The 17,972-nt window shown below is 45.2% G+C and overlaps 1 protein-coding gene across 3 annotated transcripts in view; it reads right to left on the bottom strand.

Moving 5' to 3' along the window:
• PIGZ (phosphatidylinositol glycan anchor biosynthesis class Z) overlaps positions 1–17,972 on the bottom strand; it is a 76,923-nt gene that overhangs the window by 22,653 nt on the left and 36,298 nt on the right. Inside the window, exons 3-7 of one of the 3 annotated variants that reach the window (XM_081007491.1) lie at positions 6,847–6,951; positions 4,535–4,685; positions 4,049–4,305; positions 3,531–3,706; positions 2,319–2,496 (exon numbers count right to left, since the gene is read on the bottom strand). The exons of 1 other annotated variant lie outside the window; for it this stretch is intronic. In XM_081007491.1, the coding sequence (XP_080863617.1) occupies positions 2,347–2,496; positions 3,531–3,706; positions 4,049–4,305; positions 4,535–4,685; positions 6,847–6,951 (839 nt within the window). In that variant the 3' untranslated portion in view covers positions 2,319–2,346. Of the gene's footprint in view, positions 1–2,318; positions 2,497–3,530; positions 3,707–4,048; positions 4,306–4,534; positions 4,686–6,318; positions 6,343–6,846; positions 6,952–17,972 lie in introns of those variants that run through there. One more of the 3 variants, XM_081007488.1, reaches the window with a different exon arrangement.

Genomic DNA, 17,972 nt, shown 5'->3' on the forward strand with positions numbered 1-17,972 from the left:
GCATTGCAGGGGGTGGGCTGGATGACCCTTGGGGATCTCTGAAGCCTACAATTCTCTAGAATCTGAGGCAAACTGACAGAGTGTTTAGCTTGGGTGTTGGTGCCAAATGAAGGCCTTTCTGTGGCAAATAGCCTAGATTGGCATAGATTTTTTCTTTGGGCCTTTCCCTGAACCCATAAATTTGGGACTTGCTTCCAGAAAAATGTGAAGGACAGACCTGCAGCCATTCCATGTAAAGACAAAAGACACACAAAAAAAAGACCTCTACGCTGACTTGCCCGTTTCAGGATAGTTTCACCCAGGTTCCTAAATGTCACATTGATCTCAACAAAATTCATTTCAAGTTAGTGTGCATATAGCCATAGCCTTGTATTATTGTTAAGTTTGCTTCAGATGATTCACTTGGTTTCACTTCTGCCCTGTGTGTTTGCCAAAGGACTGGCAGTGGACTTTTTCGCCTGTTCTTAAAGACCACAAAGACCACAGAGAGAGCGACCTGTGTAGGGGAAACTTCTGCACCAAACACATCAGCGAACCCAATGCACCCAGGTATCTCTCTTCGTGTGAGATAGAGAGTGGTTGCCAGTCAGTGCAGAGTAGCCTTTCTCCACCTTGGGTCACCCAATGTTGTGGGAATACAAGGCCCATCATCCCTGACCACTGGTCCTGCTAATGAGGTCCTGACCACTGGTGACTTAGGCATGCTGCAGGCCCCGTGGTGAGTGCCGCCCAGCATTTTGTCACCCTCCTCAGTGGTGACGCCCAGGGTGGCACCCACCCACCGCACCCCCTTCCTCTGCCCTTGCCTGCAGAGACAATGGAATGCATCCCTCCTGTCATAACCCTGTTTTTATCAAGGGACAGAGTTAAGAGCTTTCAGCAGCAGTAGCCACCTCCAAGGATGCTGTGTTTTGATAATCAGTTGGTGTTTGTTTCAGGCTGCTTTGGGCACCATTCAGTGCAGTGACATAGCGTATGAGCACACTCAACTAAACTTGCCATTTGTGGGCACTCTCAGTTGGCATCTCTGTGGTTGGCAATGATGGGAAAACAGAACTGAGATGTCTGTAAGAAGCTGGTGAGGTGGGCAAGGGGGCTTGGCTTAGCTCAGGCAAGGGACTGTTGGATGGCTTCCTTAAGTACAACTGATAGCCAGTTTGGATGAAGAGCAAAGAACTGAAGAGGTTGTGCCTCAACCTACCAGGCACTTTCTTGGCAGAAACAGTGAAGTCGCAGAGGGGTGTGTGAAATGGGTACCTTAGGGGGTATGGAAATCAGCAGCTCTGCAACTTACATCCGTTGGAGGGGTCGGGCCTCTGAGCACCCCAAGTGCCTCACTTCACAAACAAGCAGACTTCAGAGCCAGCTCTAGGTGGGTGCTGGTGTGGTAGGTTCTTTCATGGAGCTTTGACTGTGTTAGGCCATGGAAGGCCGTGGAAGGCTGGGATGCTAACGAAACTGCTCCATGGAGTAAATATTGTGAGAGTTTAGAAATCAAATCTAAAAATGCATATTCTTACTAGTAAGCAAGTGTGGGGATTAAAATCACAGAGCAGTATTGCTGTTAGGTGGACTCAGATCAATGCAATTGGTACAGAAGGCTCTGTGTTATTTCATTTCCCCTCCTCTCTTGGTAGGGAAGAAGAAAAAAAGTATTTTCTGTTCCTTCTCTCTCTTTCTTTCTTTCTTTCTCTCTCTCTCTCTCTCTCTCCAACCAGCCGATGGGAGAAGACTTGTATCTGCTTGCTCCAGCATCAGGCTCATGCCTGAGGCTGCTTTCACTGTAAATACAAGTATTTTACCTGCATTTATTTTTACTGCTGTTGTTGCTAAGGACAGGTGCTTGACTGTGAGTAAACTATATGTTTTAACCATACTTTTCAGTCGGTGGCCTGTTTCTATAATAAACAGGGTAACAGAAGGGGGAGATCAGCCTAAAGGCTTTTGTTTTTACTGTTTAAGATGCTCGGCACTGTGCTTCTAAACACAAGCGATAAGCTGATGTTTTGTCTGTTGGCCGGGTTTGTGGAGGATAAAATATAGTTAACATATTCCCTCACCTACATGGTAAAACCTAACCAACATCTACCACAATGTGAAATCAAGCCATTCCAGGAGGTGTGCCGGAAGCTGAGGAGTGAGGGAGCAAATCATTCGATTCTGCTCCCTTGCTTCAGCCATGACCCCTCTGGTGGTGGGCAGACTGGGGGGTCGACTTCCTAGAAGCCTTCTCTTCCACAGTAGCCAGGCCTGTATCGTCATTGCATTGCTGGTGGTGCCAGATCACAGGGTCTTTCTCAGAGCAGCGAGATACCAGGTCAGAGCTCAATCTGGCTTTATTGCTCTTCAGTTGTTGGCAATTGTGTAGTGGATCCAGTCTTCAAAGATGCAGACCTTGGTGTACAGCCCCAGCCGGTTCTCTTCACTGCAGCTTTTCTTCCAGGACAGCAGTCCTTGGAGGGCTTCTTCGCACACCAGGGGGCTGCCCACATCTCCCTAAGACATAGACAACAGCTTTGGGACTCTCCAGGGGACAGGATCAAATCATGGCAATTTCTCATTGTCGTTATTTGAACTCTCAGGCCCTGGAGCACTGCCTGCAGCAGGAGAGAGGGAGCTGTGTGAGGCTTTCCCCAGCCACAAGTACCTCCTGAGTGGTCCCAAGAGGTTGGCTCTTGCAGCTGGAGAATTTCCCTTCCTGTTGGGGGGGGGGTGCGCTTGCGCTTACAGCCCCTCTGGCCCTCTCAAGAATGTGGGAATGACATAAATGCTATTTAACTTTGATATGGGGAGGATTTGGCACATGGCTTTTTATTGTACTTTTCAAATATATTATGCTTTGTTGTTTAGTTCTGGTTAATGTTCGGCCAGTAGCTACTAGCCTGCCTATGGAGCGTGCTTGTGCTTGTGAGTGATTTGGTTGGAGACAGCTCTAGTCTGAAGGGAAGCATTAATCTATATGGTGTGTGTGGATGCTCATAATTAGACCATGTTACCGAACTCAAAGTCAGGGACACCTATACAACCTTACCTCCCACCAAAAAGTGCAGGCTCTGGGGGCCACCAAAACCACACCTCTCACCCATGGCTTGGAGTGGCTAGGAGCACACATGCCCATCTGGGAGGCCAGGCAAGGCATGTAGGCTCCTCCAGGCACCCATCTCATCAGCCCTGCAGGACCATCTCCCAGGTTGGCCAGTGGTGCTATTGGAACTGTGAGTGGAGCACCAAGTGGCGCTTGGATAGAAGAAAGATAGAGACAGCAGGTGAGAGTTGCAGGAAGAGAGGGAGGGAGAGAGGAAGAAGAGCAGTCCTGATGGTCATGGAGAAAATCACAGGCAGAGCATGAAAGGTGACAAAAAGGAAACTTTTGGAGTTTCTGGTCCATGGTCTCTCCCAGCTTCAGATGTACTGATACAGCTTCTGGCCAAGATCACAAGGGAGTCAAGGTATGCCTCTGCTTGTTTGCTCCCCACCCCCCCACCCCACCCCAATCACTGGACTTGCCAGTAAAAAGAGAAGAGCCTCACCTTGCAGGCATCTTGGCTGCTGTCCAGCTGTCCAGCACAAAGCATCCTGTCAGTGAACCGTCCTGGGTAGACATTGTTGCAAGTGGCATCAGATGTGACTGGAAGGTAGGAGCACTGCAGAAGGTTGTCTGTTCCATCAGCTGTAAGCCCAAAATATGTTGATCCTGAGCAGCTGCCTGGGGCAAGGCAGGAGGGAGACTCTTATGCTCAGGCCTCACCCCTCTCTCCTTGAGCTCTTTCTGCTTCAAGGGGGCACTGCCACGTGCCATGAATCTATCATAGTACAATGAATTGTTGGTGCCTCCCTCCCACCATTTGCCGTTCATCTACCCTTCCCTTTTTTGCATGGTGTCATTTATCCCATGCATCACTAAGGAACTTCAGTGCCCCCTTGCATGTCCCCACCATAATCCCCCACGGCCACAAAGAGGGGCATCTTCCAGCAGCCCCCTGCTCCAGTCTGTCACAGTTGTTGCTGGTCCTGGTTAGTCTCTCAGCACCACCCTCTCTGTACTCACAGTTGCTGCTGATCCATTCTGAAGCCAGGCACTGGGTCCCAGCTATGGCACATTGGCTGGGCAAACTGATGGGCTGCACTAGCTCACCCAGGACAGCTGGTTGTGCAAGCTTGATGAGCATGATGTCATAGTCCAGTGTGTAGTTGTTGAACTGCTTATGAGGGACCAGCTTGGCAGCAGCAATGACCTGTTGCTTCTCCTTAGGAAGAGTCTCAGGGACTTGTAGGCCAAGCCAGACCTCCATGTGGTCTGGGCTGCTGGAAGAAGAGCAGGTGGGTCAATAGTGTTCTCCCTAGAGTTTTTCTGCCTCAGCCTGGGTTGAAAGATTCCTTGCTCACCCTCAAGGATTCTTGTAGGCAGGCAGGCAAATGCACAAGTTGCCCTCCTATTTCAAATGAGAACAGAGCAGCCAACAGCAGAGAATGGACTTTATTCCCTGTGGGAGACAGATTGTGTGCAAAGGGTGTGAAGCAGGCTTATACCCACCTCCTGCTGCACTGAGCTGAGGACAACACCCATTCTTGGCTGATGAGGGCCCCACTGCAAACATGGTGCACTGACTGGAGGGAGACTTCCCATGGCACAGAATCTTGTTGGCACTTGGCACTACCAACCAACTTCTCAGCAGCTGCAACAGCTCAATATATAATTGGTAGAGGAAAAAATCAAGACTTCTTCAATGGTTAGGAACATGCTAAAATGCAATGTGGCCTCATGAACTCAGGAAATGGTATCCAGCCTATCCCATGACATCTGTCAGCCAGACTACGGTAGCTAGATGAGGGCGCTACATGCAATCTCTTCCTGCTAGTAAACAAAGGCTCAACTTTTTGCCACCATATCCTGCTTTCCACCTCCATCTCCCTGCATAGGAATCCTTTGAATTATTGGTCTCATATTGCAAGTGTGGCTGGCAACTGTTCCTGATTAATTTCTGCCAGAGTTCTACATACCATCACTCATACTGCTAGAATAAAAGCCACAGTTTTAAACCACAGGAAAGATCATAATGTATTATTGTAGACTATTCCAAAACAGTAACTATAACAAGTAACTATATAGTACACTGCTGGTTTGCCCCATGTAATAGTGACATTTCCTCTTTGTACAATCAGCCCAAATAATTGACTGCTTTTGATTATTCTGATATGAGCTGTTAATTAATTTTCTTACAACCATATACCGTATTTTTTGCTCTATAAGACTCACTTTTTCCCTCCTAAAAAGTAAGGGGAAATGTGTGTGCGTCTTATAGAGCGAATGCAGGCTGCGCAGCTATCCCAGAAGCCAGAACAGCAAGAGGGATTGCTGCTTTCAATGCGCAGCGATCCCTCTTGCTGTTCTGGCTTCTGAGATTCAGAATAATTTTTTTCTTGTTTTCCTCCTCCAAAAACTAGGTGCGTCTTGTGGTCTGGTGCGTCTTATAGAGCGAAAAATACGGTATATGTACTGTATATGTGTATTATTATATATGAGAATAAAATCAGCATGAAAATGCCAATAAATACTAATTAGTTAACAGAGTTGAGATTCCTGCATGGCAGGGGATTGAACTAGATGACCCTAGGGGTCCCTTCCAACTCTACAATACTATGAAAGAAGATTCATGTTACAAAGGCTTCTCTAAACATTAAAATTTTCAAAAGATGTCTGAAGGGAGGGATGGCTCTTGGTGGCAGAGAGTTCCACAGGGCAGTGGCTGCCACACCAAAGGCTCAATCCCTAATGACGTCCAGCTAAACCTCAGGGTTCATTGGGGGGAGGAGACCAACAGAAGTGCCCCATCAACAGATCTTGGTGGTCAAATTGGAAAGTAAGTACTTTGGGGTCTCATGGTACTTTGGGACCAAGTTGCTTAGGGATATGTCAGTTTCTTTTTTTATATATACAAGATATTTATTAAGGTTTTTTGATATATTACAGTAAAAATGAAAAAGAAAAGAGAAAAATACAAAATAAAAACAGTTAAAAACACACATATTTTCAGTTACTTATTTTCCTTTAGCTTGTTTCCCGGACCTCCTCGTACCTCCCTTTTTTGTATTCCACTTCAATTTATTGGTTCAGCAAATCCTTACCATTAGATTTTAACTCATTTATAACCCTTTTTTTCATATTCTCTTAAAGCATTACAGCTAGAAACCGCTTAATTACTATCCAACATCATTCTATCATTCATTAATTTTACAATATTTCTGTAAATAGTCTTTCCAATCTTCTTCCACCGACTCTTCCCCCTGGTCTCGGATTCTGCCAGTCAGTTCTGCCAATTCCATATAGTCCATCACCTTCATCTGCAGGGATATGTCAGTTTCACACACCGTTACAGAACAAATTCAGTGATGGACAGCACAGACTGACCAAATGCTGCTATGGTAAGTCTAACACCACTGAGATTTTTTAATAAAGCGGGACTGGGTGAATAGTCTGAATGGTCAGTGTAGAGAGTGGGTTTTTGGGTTGTATCCAACTAAGTAATACTCAGAGTAGTCCCACTGAAATCAGTGGACTTAAGGTAGGCATGCCCATTAATATCAGTGGGTTAAATCTGAGTATGACTGACAATGGTGATAGCCCTCCTGCATTTCTGTTTCCTGGCTTAACTGCCTGGTTCTCCTTCCCCTCCTCGGTTGCCAGGACACCTCTACTTGCACACTGAAATCTTAGCCCTCTTCTGGATTGATGGCCGTGGATTTGCATTCCAGCTTCTGTACTGCAGTTTTGTTCATCCTCACCCAACATTTCATGACTATTCTTGGGCAGATAAACTGTCCAGATTGGGGGGGGGGGGATTGTACCTGCAAGAGCCGCCAGCAGTAAACTGCAACCCAGCCACAGCATGTTCTCTTCTCTCAAACTGGCCTCACTGAGAATGCGGAGTCCTGTGTGCACCTGGAAGTCGTCTAATCTCCCAGAATGGAGAGAAGAGAAGAAAGAATGTTTGCACAGCTTTCACATTGACTCCTGTCCATGCAGTTAGGCTATCTTTAGTAACATTTCTGAAGGAGATAAGATTGCTGCTCCAGAACAAAAAGCTAAATTAATTGTAAATAATGTGGTGACGGAAGAATTTAAGATAGAAAAAGGAACACGACAAGGTTGCCCAATTTCCCCATTGCTTTTTATTTCGGTCCTGGAGGTTCTGCTGAACATGATTAGAAGGGATCAGTTGGTTAAAGGTATACAGGTCGGAGCCAAACAATATAAATTGAGAGCATTTGCAGATGACTTAGTATTGACGTTACAGGAGCCAGAATCTAGTACCAAAAGGGTTTTAGAATTGATTCAAGAATTTGGTCAAGTCGCAGGATTTAAACTGAATATGTTAAAAACCAAGGTTTTAGAGAAAAATTTAACACCAATAGAGAGAGAGAGGTTTCAGAATGAGACAGGTTTAACAGTGGTTAAGAAAGTTAAATATTTGGGGATTAACTTGACAGCAAAAAATGGGAATTTATATAAAGACAATTATGAAAAATGCTGGGCTGAAGTGAAAAAAGATTTAGAAATTTGGTCAAATTTGAAGCTTTCACTGCTAGGCCGTATTGCTGCGATAAAAATGAATGTATTGCCTAGAATGTTGTTTTTGTTTCAAACATTGCAAATTGTGGACAAAATGGACTGTTTCAAGAGGTGGCAGAGAGATATTTCTAGATTTGTCTGGCAGGGCAAGAAGCCCAGAATAAAATTTAAAATACTAACAGATGCAAAGGAAAGAGGTGGATTTGCCCTGCCAGACCTTAAACTTTACTATGAAGCTTTCTGCTGGTTGAAAGAATGGCTGCTTCTTGAAAACACTGACATTTTGGATTTAGAAGGTTTTAACAATGTATTTGGATGGCATGCATATCTGTGGTATGACAAGGTCAAAGCACATAAAGCATTTAAAAACCATATTGTCAGGAAAGCACTGTTTAATGTTTGGATAAGATACAAGGATTTATTGGAAAATAAAACTCCAAGGTGGCTGTCACCGATGGAAGCGAAAGCCTTGAAAAAGCTCAATATGGAGGTCAACTGGCCGAAATATTGGGAAATTTTGGAACAAGATGGAGACAGATTGAAATTGCAGAGTTTTGAAAAATTAAAAAACAAAGTGTACAAGATAGTACAAGAATACTTGGCTAGTCTAGATGTATTCAAGTCTCCAGGGCCAGATGAACTGCATCCAATAGTATTAAAAGAACTGGCAGATGTGATCTCAGAACCACTGGCAGTCATCTTTGAGAATTCCTGGAGAACAGGCGAAGTCCCGGCAGACTGGAGGAGGGCAAATGTTGTCCCTATTTTCAAAAAGGGGGAAAGAGAGGACCCAAATAATTACCGCCCAGTCAGTCTGACATCAATACCAGGGAAGATTCTGGAGCAGATCATTAAGCAAACAGTCTGTGAGCACCTAGAAAGGAATGCTGTGATCTCCAATAGTCAGCATGGATTTCTGAAAAATAAGTCATGTCAGACTAACCTGATCTCGTTTTTTGACAGAATTACAAGCCTGGTAGATGAAGGGAACGCAGTGGATGTAGCCTACCTTGATTTCAGCAAGGCATTTGACAAGGTGCCCCATGATATTCTTGTAAAGAAGCTGGTAAAATGCGGTCTTGACTATACTACCACTCAGTGGATTTGTAACTGGCTGACTGACCGAACCCAAAGAGTGCTCATCAATGGTTCCTCTTCATCCTGGAGAAGAGTGACTAGTGGGGTGCCACAGGGTTCTGTCTTGGGCCCGGTCTTATTCAACATCTTTATCAACGACTTGGATGATGGACTCAAGGGCATCCTGATCAAATTTGCAGATGACACCAAACTGGGAGGGGTGGCTAACACCCCAGAGGACAGGATCACACTTCAAAACGACCTTGACAGATTAGAGAACTAGGCCAAAACAAACAAGATGAACTTTAACAGGGAGAAATGTAAAGTATTGCACTTGGGCAAAAAAAATGAGAGGCACAAATACAAGATGGGGGACACCTGGCTTGAGAGCAGTACATGTGAAAAGGATCTAGGAGTCTTGGTTGACCACAAACTTGACATGAGCCAACAGTGTGACGCGGCAGCTAAAAAAGCCAATGCAATTCTGGGCTGCATCAATAGGAGTATAGCATCTAGATCAAGGGAAGTAATAGTGCCACTGTATTCTGCTCTGGTCAGACCTCACCTGGAGTACTGTGTCCAGTTCTGGGCACCACAGTTCAAGAAGGACACTGACAAACTGGAACGTGTCCAGAGGAGGGCAACCAAAATGGTCAAAGGCCTGGAAACGATGCCTTATGAGGAACGGCTAAGGGAGCTGGGCATGTTTAGCCTGGAGAAGAGGAGGTTAAGGGGTGATATGATAGCCATGTTCCAATATATAAAAGGATGTCACATAGAGGAGGGAGAAAGGTTGTTTTCTGCTGCTCCAGAGAAGCGGACACGGAGCAATGGATCCAAACTACAAGAAAGAAGATTCCACCTCAACATTAGGAAGAACTTCCTGACAGTAAGAGCTGTTCGACAGTGGAATTTGCTGCCAAGGAGTGTGGTGGAGTCTCCTTCTTTGGAGGTCTTTAAGCAGAGGCTTGACAACCATATGTCAGGAGTGCTCTGATGGTGTTTCCTGCTTGGCAGGGGGTTGGACTCGATGGCCCTTGTGGTCTCTTCCAACTCTAGGATTCTAGGATTCTAGGATTCTAGGATTCTATGATTCTATGATTCTATGATTCTATGATTCTATGAAAGTGCGAGACTGGCTTCATTATTATCAGATAATGGAGGCATAGAATTTGGATAAGAAAATCGGCTTCCAGGTGGAAAAATCAAAATTAGAAACTGAATTGTTAGAACCCAAAACTAAAACTTTGTCAAAGATGTATAACTTGCTGTTGAAATGGAACACTCAGGATGAAATGGTGAAATCTGCTATGATTAAATGGGCACAAGACATTGGACATAATATTATGTTTGCTGACTGGGAACAGTTGTGGACCACAGGTATGAAATTTACGGCATGTAATGCCTTAAGAGAGAATATTATGAAAATGATATACAGGTGGCACATAACCCCAGTCAAGCTTGCAAAAATCTACCATTTGCCTGATAATAAATGCTGGAAATGTAAAGAAACTGAAGGTACATTTTTTCACCTTTGGTGGACGTGCCCAAAGATTAAGGCTTTCTGGGAGATGATTTTTAATGAACTAAAAAAGGTATTTAAATATACCTTCTTGAAGAAACCAGAGGCCTTTCTCCTGGGCATAGTCGGCCAATCAGTGTTAAAAAAGGACAGAACTTTCTTTATGTATGCTACAACAGCAGCAAGAATACTCATTGCAAAGTATTGGAAGACACAAGATCTACCCACACTGGAGGAATGGCAGATGAAAATGATGGAATACATGGAATTGGCGGAAATGACTGGCAGAATCCGTGACCAGGGAGAAGAGTCGGTGGAAGAAGATTGGAAGAAATTCAAAGACTATTTACAGAAATACTGTAAAATTAATGAATGTTAGAATGATGTTGGATTGAAGTTAAGGGGTTTCTAGCTGTACAGGCTAAAAGAATATGGAAAAATTGGTTTTAATATGTAAAATCTAAAATTTAAAGCTATATCATATCAAGATTAAAGATTAGGATTAAAAAGGAGGGAAAGGAACTGTTGGACTAACATATTTAATTAGAATACAAAAGAGGGAGGTAAGAGGAGGTCCGAGAAACAAGTAAATGTAAAAGAAGTGAGGAAAAGATGAAATTGTTTTTAATTGTTTTTTCCTTTTTTACTTTGTATTTTTTCTTTTTATTGTTAATTTTTTCTTCATTAATGTGGTTTTTTTTTTCTTGTGAAATTTTAATAAATATTATTTTTTTAAAAAGAGAGAGATAAGATTGCTGCTCCTTTGGGTTTGTAGGAGGTCTGGGCTGTAGGTTCCCCAGGTTTTCAGAGTGTTTTGTATTCAGACCCAGCATTGGGGCATTGAGCAGCTCTTTCATCCTAACAAATCATCAGTAAAAACAATTACAGCCTAGAAAACACAACAGTGGTACCTGAGGCGCACTTTCCCGCTGGTGCGCGATTTCCATTCTCATCCTGGCTTCCGGTCGAAGATGGCGACGAGGTAAGACGCATTTGCCGGAGTTCATTTCGAATCCTCCCTAAAATCTGTGTTGTGGCACCCAGCCTTTCAAGTTCTTGCTGAAGATTGTATCAGAGTGCTGGAACCCATGCCAGGAGTTCACATTGCTGATAATTGTAAAGCCTGCATCGTAAATCAGCTTTAATGAGCAGATAATTGTATTCTCCGGCAGCCTTGGAAGCAGCCTTTGACTTACTGGTTTTCCGCCAGCTTACAGCCAGCTGTATTTCTATTTCTACCACCTTTTATTACCTTTTAAGCACTGCTATTTTAAAAGACTCATAATGATGGGCCAAGGCAAACGCCTAAGGGATTGTGACGAGGCTCTGTCCTCCCCAAGAGCCAAACAATTAAAAACCGACCCCCCCGTGTCTGGCAAACGGAGTGACCCCACTGAACACTACTATGGGGTGAAAACTCAGAACCGTTTCTACCCTCTAACGTCTCCAGAAACGACGTCAACACCAGAGGAATTATTTTTACCTCAGACTAAAACCACGGACGGCAAGCTTGGAGGAAGAGGGAGTGTCCCATTGAGGGTGGTGCAGGACGCTGGAGCTGAGGACTGCGCAAGACAAGAACAACAGGAACATCTCCATCTTGTGGTCAGAACCCTTAATTGCATATTCAAGAAGATTGATGTGCTATCCTCCCAGCTATGTAACCTCGAACAGAAAATTGATAACCTCTGGTCAGAGTTTAAACCAACTGTAGATACGGGGGACTTGAAGTGCCAGAGGTCCTTACCTCCAACCAAAAAAAGAAGTGTGATCCCTAAATATAAACCAAATCCTGCACTGAAACATCAAGCGTTGTCCCTGCAACCTAAGAAAATCTGCCTAAACATCGGGGCAGGGTCACCAAGGTGGCTTACTCTGAGTGGAGTTAAAAAGCATCTAAGCAATCTCCTAAACATAGAAATCTCACAATGCGATCTTATTGCAGTATTACCTTTGAACCAACACCTCAGGCAACAGAAAGTGATGCTTGCGTTTTACTCTCCAAGGATCCCTTCAGCTATCATCAGGCAGAAATCACTCTTGGCTAGGTATGATATCATCCCAACAAGAGTTTTTATGGATAGCATGACCCACCCCCTTCTACTTGCCGGCCACGGCACGGAGCAGACTCTGTCGGAGAGGTCAGGAGTACCTCGGGACATCGAGCCTCCTCTCTCGGAGGATATCCACCCGTACCGAAACTGGACTTACCCTACGCCCCCACGAGCTTTAAAGAAACCCACTGGCGCAAGTAATTCTCTGACCCCGCCGGAGGAAAGAGAGCTTTTAGCCACCTTTGGCGACCTTCCACCGAGAGAACAACAAGAAATAATTGATAGACTAGAAGTACTAAATCATCAGCTCATACATGTCCAGAAGAACGGAAAAGTCCTGCCCACTTTTCAGGATATCCCTGCCAGCTTTTCGGAGTCGTGTTTTAAGGAAGCAGGAAGTCTTCCTTACCTTAGTCCAGCTCCTAAACCCATGCCTCCCCCTCTTGTGGGCAAAACCCACCGACGCTTGGCAGACCCAGGTCTTGCCTCACAAGTTGGCCTCTCATCCCAACTCTTGATAAATTTTGACTCGCCCTCCAAGAGTCCCCCGCTGAGGAGTGTAACTCAGAGTTCCTTCCACCAAAACAATTCCTTACCATCTAATCCATCAATGCCGGAACTGGAGTCTTCATACTCCCCTGAGCGGCATAGACCCGACATACAAACGGTACCAGTACGCCGAGCATCCCCCGTACCTTCGCCAGTACCAGGTCAGGGGAGTGCTCCACCTACATCAAAAAATGGCCCGGATTTGATTGAAGACCCGGCCGGACATATAAACCAAATGGTTTCATCGGCGACCTTTGGACCTCGCGGTGGGGCAGTCTCAGCAAATCCAGTGGAGTTTCCCACTGAAGTGTCCGCCCTTGGGTTAGCCAGCGGGAGACCCGTTTTGTCGCCCCAGCCAGAATACCTCACTACCAACTTTAAGACTAGGTACCTTCAGCAGGTGCCTGCCATGCAAAGTAAAATAACTGACTTTTTTGTGGGGTCTGCCTTGCCTCCAAAGGACTCACATTTCTCCCCGAAATGACAGCGAATTGGTCACAACAGGAACTCCCCCCTATCAGTCCTCAGCTGGAACATTGCGGGCTGGAGGGGAAAAAAACTTGACCCAGAATTCTTGGAGTATATTAACCTGTTTCATATTATCTTGTTCCAAGAATCGTGGGAAGTAGAGAAAATTGCCCTAAATGGCTTTGAGCTTCTAGAACTCCCTGCCTGCCCCTCTCAGAAAGGAGGCCGCCCCAAAGGGGGCCTAATAATAGGCATCTCCCTCAACCTACATTCTAAATTTACTCTAGTACAGGCCTTGCCTCCTTACGCCCTTACCGGGCTGATTGAGGGGGAAAAGATCTCACTTCTAGTTACAAATGTTTACTTGCCACCTGGGGGTTCTTCCTCTGAACTGGGCTCTAAATGGGGCTCGCTAGAAGAGCATTTGCTCTCATGCTATGTTAAGTTTCCAAACACCCCGGCCATAATAGGTGGCGATTTTAACGCCCGCACAGCAGCAAATTGGGACTCGCTGACCAAAGCTAAATGGTGGGTTACCCCAAACCTTGATAATTATGATCTGGAACATATCATGAGGAGAACTTCTAAAGACCAACAAGCAAATGAGGCTGGAGTACTCCTCTATCAAATGGCCATCCGTTTAAATCTGGTCCCCCTAAACGGCACATGCCTCCCTGATATTCCAGGGGATTTCACTCACCTGAGCGTCAAATCAAACAGCGTCCTCGATTACCTGTTGGTCTCCAGTGATCTACTTAAGTGTATTTCCACCTTTAAGATTGAGAATGTACAATCTAGTGATCATCTTCCTCTGGTAGCCAAGCTTTCCCTGAACTGGCAGTCGGAGGCCCATAGACATGCGACCCAGATGGTAACCAACGAATCTCTCCAAGTAAGAGGAATCAAATGGTCGGAGACCCAGGCTCAAAGGTATCAGGAATTCTTTCAAAAAGAAATCCTCGGGCCCCATTCCAACATAGGCTCTGCCTCAGATGAGCATAGCATAGTGTTGAAACGCTTCCACCATCATACGACTGATCTTACGTCCTTCTTCAGGTTACCACCCAAAATATTAAATCGAAACGAGTATACTTACGGTGCCCCCTGGTATAATTCTCAGTGCAAACAAGCAAGACAGCGCCTTCGTGCTATATATAATGTATATAAGACCTCTGATGCATCTACTCTGCCAGCTAGTTATGCACAAGCCAAGCAAGTTTACAAACGCACGCAGAAAATTGCCAAACGTGAGTGGCAACAAAATCGCTGGCAGGCCTTGATTACTGCTTCAAAGCCACATAGATCCAGGGAATTCTGGTCTTTGATTAATAGAAGGGCAAGGAAATACCCAAGGGCTGTCATCCCAGCACCGACATGGGAATTGTTCCTGAAGAAATGTTTCTCACAGGCAGATGCCCCCTCCGACCATCTGATGCATCTGTTTTCCCACCTACCTATTTGGCCTTCCACCGATCCTGACGAAATAGCTAAGCTAATAGCCCAGCTGAAACCGGGCAAAGCCCCAGGGCCCGACCTGATCCCTGCTGAAGCCATCAAACTACACCCAAAATGGTGGGCTGGCATCTTGGCCAAAACCTTCGACGCAACCAACGCTTCCGGTCTCATCCCCAAAATATGGAAGGAGGCCATTATAGTACCAATTCATAAAAAAGGTTCTCCAATGGAGCCGGAAAACTACCGCAACATCAGCCTCCTCTCGATCATAGGGAAAATTTATGCCAGCTTTTTGCTGACTAAACTATCGCGATGGGTAGATGAGACTAACCAGATTGGCCATGAACAAGCAGGGTTCAGAACTAAACGTTCTACAACTGATCATGCGATAGTTCTTTACCATCTGGCACGGAAGTACTCCTCCCCTCCCCGGGGCTACCTTTGTGCTGCCTTCTTAGATCTAAAGGCAGCCTTTGACAGCGTTCCTAGAAATATTCTTTGGGAGAAACTTGCGAAACAGGGCATCGATAGAAGACTCCTATGGCTTATAAGTCAGCTCCACGAAGGTACCCATGCCAGAGTGAGACTTACTCCTGCGGGCGACCTCACAAATTCGATACCAATAAACAAGGGAGTGCGCCAAGGATGTATACTGGCTCCCTGCCTATTCAACCTATTCATCAGCGACATGCGAGCACCCCTAGTCAACTCATCTCCAAGTACACACGCGCCTAGACTAGCGGATTACCGCTGTCCACTCCTTTTATATGCGGACGATGCGGTAATTCTATCTTATACACGTGTTGGACTAACCAGAGCTCTGAAGATCTTTGCCACGTATTGTCAACTCAACCAATTAACCATCAACCATGTTAAATCTAAGATTCTGATTTTCACCAGAAGTCGGAGATTATACGAATGGAAGCTTGGCGGAGCAAAAATAGAGCAAGTCCTAAAATTTCAATACCTAGGAGTTATTTTTCAATACAATTTGGGGTGGAAAGCACAAATTCAACACCTACTTAATAAGGCCAAAACTCTGTCATATGCGCTCCTCCGATTTTTCTTTTCGGATGGAGCTTTGCATGTTCCCTCGGCCCTAAAGGTGTTCAAGGCAAAAGTGGTTACCGCGCTTGCCTATGCTGCCCCGCTCTGGGCCGTGATGACAGATCTTGCTCCTCTTGAGACTCTGCAAAACCAATTCCTACGTCGGATCCTAATGCTTCCCCTGTGCGTAAGTAACGCAGCCATGCGACTAGAATTGAAGATCGCATCCCTAGAAACCTGCCTGTGGAAGCAAGTCTTCAGTTATTGGTTATCATTGTGGCATAGATTACCAGACCATTACCTTGTCCAATGCTTATGGCGAGATGAATTCTCCAGCCTTTGGACTAGTAGAATTCATGCCAAACTCCTGAGTTACGGAATCTCTCCCTTAGATTCCCTAAAACTAGATCAAATCACTGCTCAAAGACTGATCCGCCAAAGACTGGATGACATCGATTTACAGCGAAATTATACGCTGGGGGGAGGTGTTTGTTCGCCCCAGAACATTGGTATTACTTTAACTTACTGCGTTCCATCATACCTCTCCTCCCTTTCGACTGTTGCCCATAGGCTGGCCTTCACCAAAGCGAGGTTTAACGTTTTTCCCTCCAATGTTCTGAGACATAGATTCTCAAAGGGCCAAGCCTCCGCCATGTGCGAATGTGATAAGGAGACGCCGGAGTCGCTTCAGCACATTATGTTCACTTGCCCCTTGTTCAACGGGCCACGGGCAAATTTGTTGGGATCAATCATGCAGAAACTAGAGGGTACCCCACCAAAATTCCACCTTGCCCAAATCTTGCAGGATAAGGATACCCATACGACCCTGAAAGTGGCTAGGTTTCTGGTCGCTGTCCTTACCCAAAAGCGTTGCCAAGGAGCACTACAAGCTAATTAAGGCGCAGTATGTCATTCCATCTCATAGTATTTTATTGTTACAGTGGTGTTTTAGCGGCTGTTTTTACCCACGTGCACAAGCTGTTATTTATGTCTTGTTTTTTTCTGTATGGGCCTATGGCCGTAATAAATATTATTATTATTATTATTATTATTATCCATTCTCATCCTGGGGCTAAGTTCTCAACCCAAGGTACTACTTCCAGGTTAGTGGAGTTTGTAACCCAAAGTGTTTGTAACCTGAGGTACCAGTGTATTAACAAAACGGCAACAAAAATATGCTAAACATTACAATTACAGCAAAAGTTATATTATATGATTAACAAAGCATTTATAATCTATAAAACAGTATTAGCAACTAAAAAAATAAACCAAGCGCTGTTAATACACGCACTCTCCATGCCCCCATGACTCATAATCTTTCACTCTATTCAGTTCATTGAAATAAACATAATGTCCATTGCTTAGCCAGCCTAGCGAGATGCTGTAGCAGCTGGTATCCTTAGGTGGTGGGCCAGGGCGGAGACGGTGGGACATAGACCAACATCTACCTTTGGGTAGCTCTTCCAGGTGCTGTTGATGAGGAACATGTTCATGTCACCCTCAGGAGGTCAACTCCCACTCAAGGAAGTCCGATGAGCCTGTCCCTCCAGAGCAGCAATCCTGCTGACATGTGCTTGAACAACTTCTTCTAGCGGCAATATAGGTGTTCTATGAATTTGAGAGGGGAACCCCCCCCAACCCCAAGAAAATAATAAATGAGAGGGTTTTGATTCATAGGGTTATTGTCCAACCCCTTGCAATGCAGGAATCTCAAATAAAGCATCCATTTGGAATATGAAGGGAAAATACAAACTGCAGACGAATTATGGGCAAGCTTATGCAAAACAACCTGGCTACGCTAGGGCTACTAAGAAGTGATGCAGGGTCACTGAGGGCCATTGGTAATGCAAGAGAACTGTCCTTCCCCCCTGCCCAGATGTACAAACAGAGACAGGAGATTTGGAAGGTTCCCGGGGTAGCAGAGCATGATGTCATATGTAGAGTTGGGGGCTGAGAACAAAGGAGAGAACCATTTTGGCAGGATGGCTGAAGGGAGGCTGGGAGAGATGCCTTGGACTCCAGTGCTGCACTGCTGTGGGGAACAAACCCCTCTTGGATGACCACGTTTTTAGATCTGGACTCCTTCCATCCAAATTCAGGTGTAGATATGTCAATAGATCATATTTCTTAAAGCTACAACAGCCTCCTCCATGCCTTCATTCTCAAGGGAACACAGACCCTGGGTAAGTGCCTGGGACTCCCCTGGAATCTTGCCAAACCTCAGCAGAGA

The sequence above is a fragment of the Podarcis pityusensis genome, assembly GCF_964106645.2.
Source record: "Podarcis pityusensis genome assembly, chromosome: 5".
Taxonomy (NCBI): Eukaryota; Metazoa; Chordata; class Lepidosauria; order Squamata; family Lacertidae; genus Podarcis; species Podarcis pityusensis.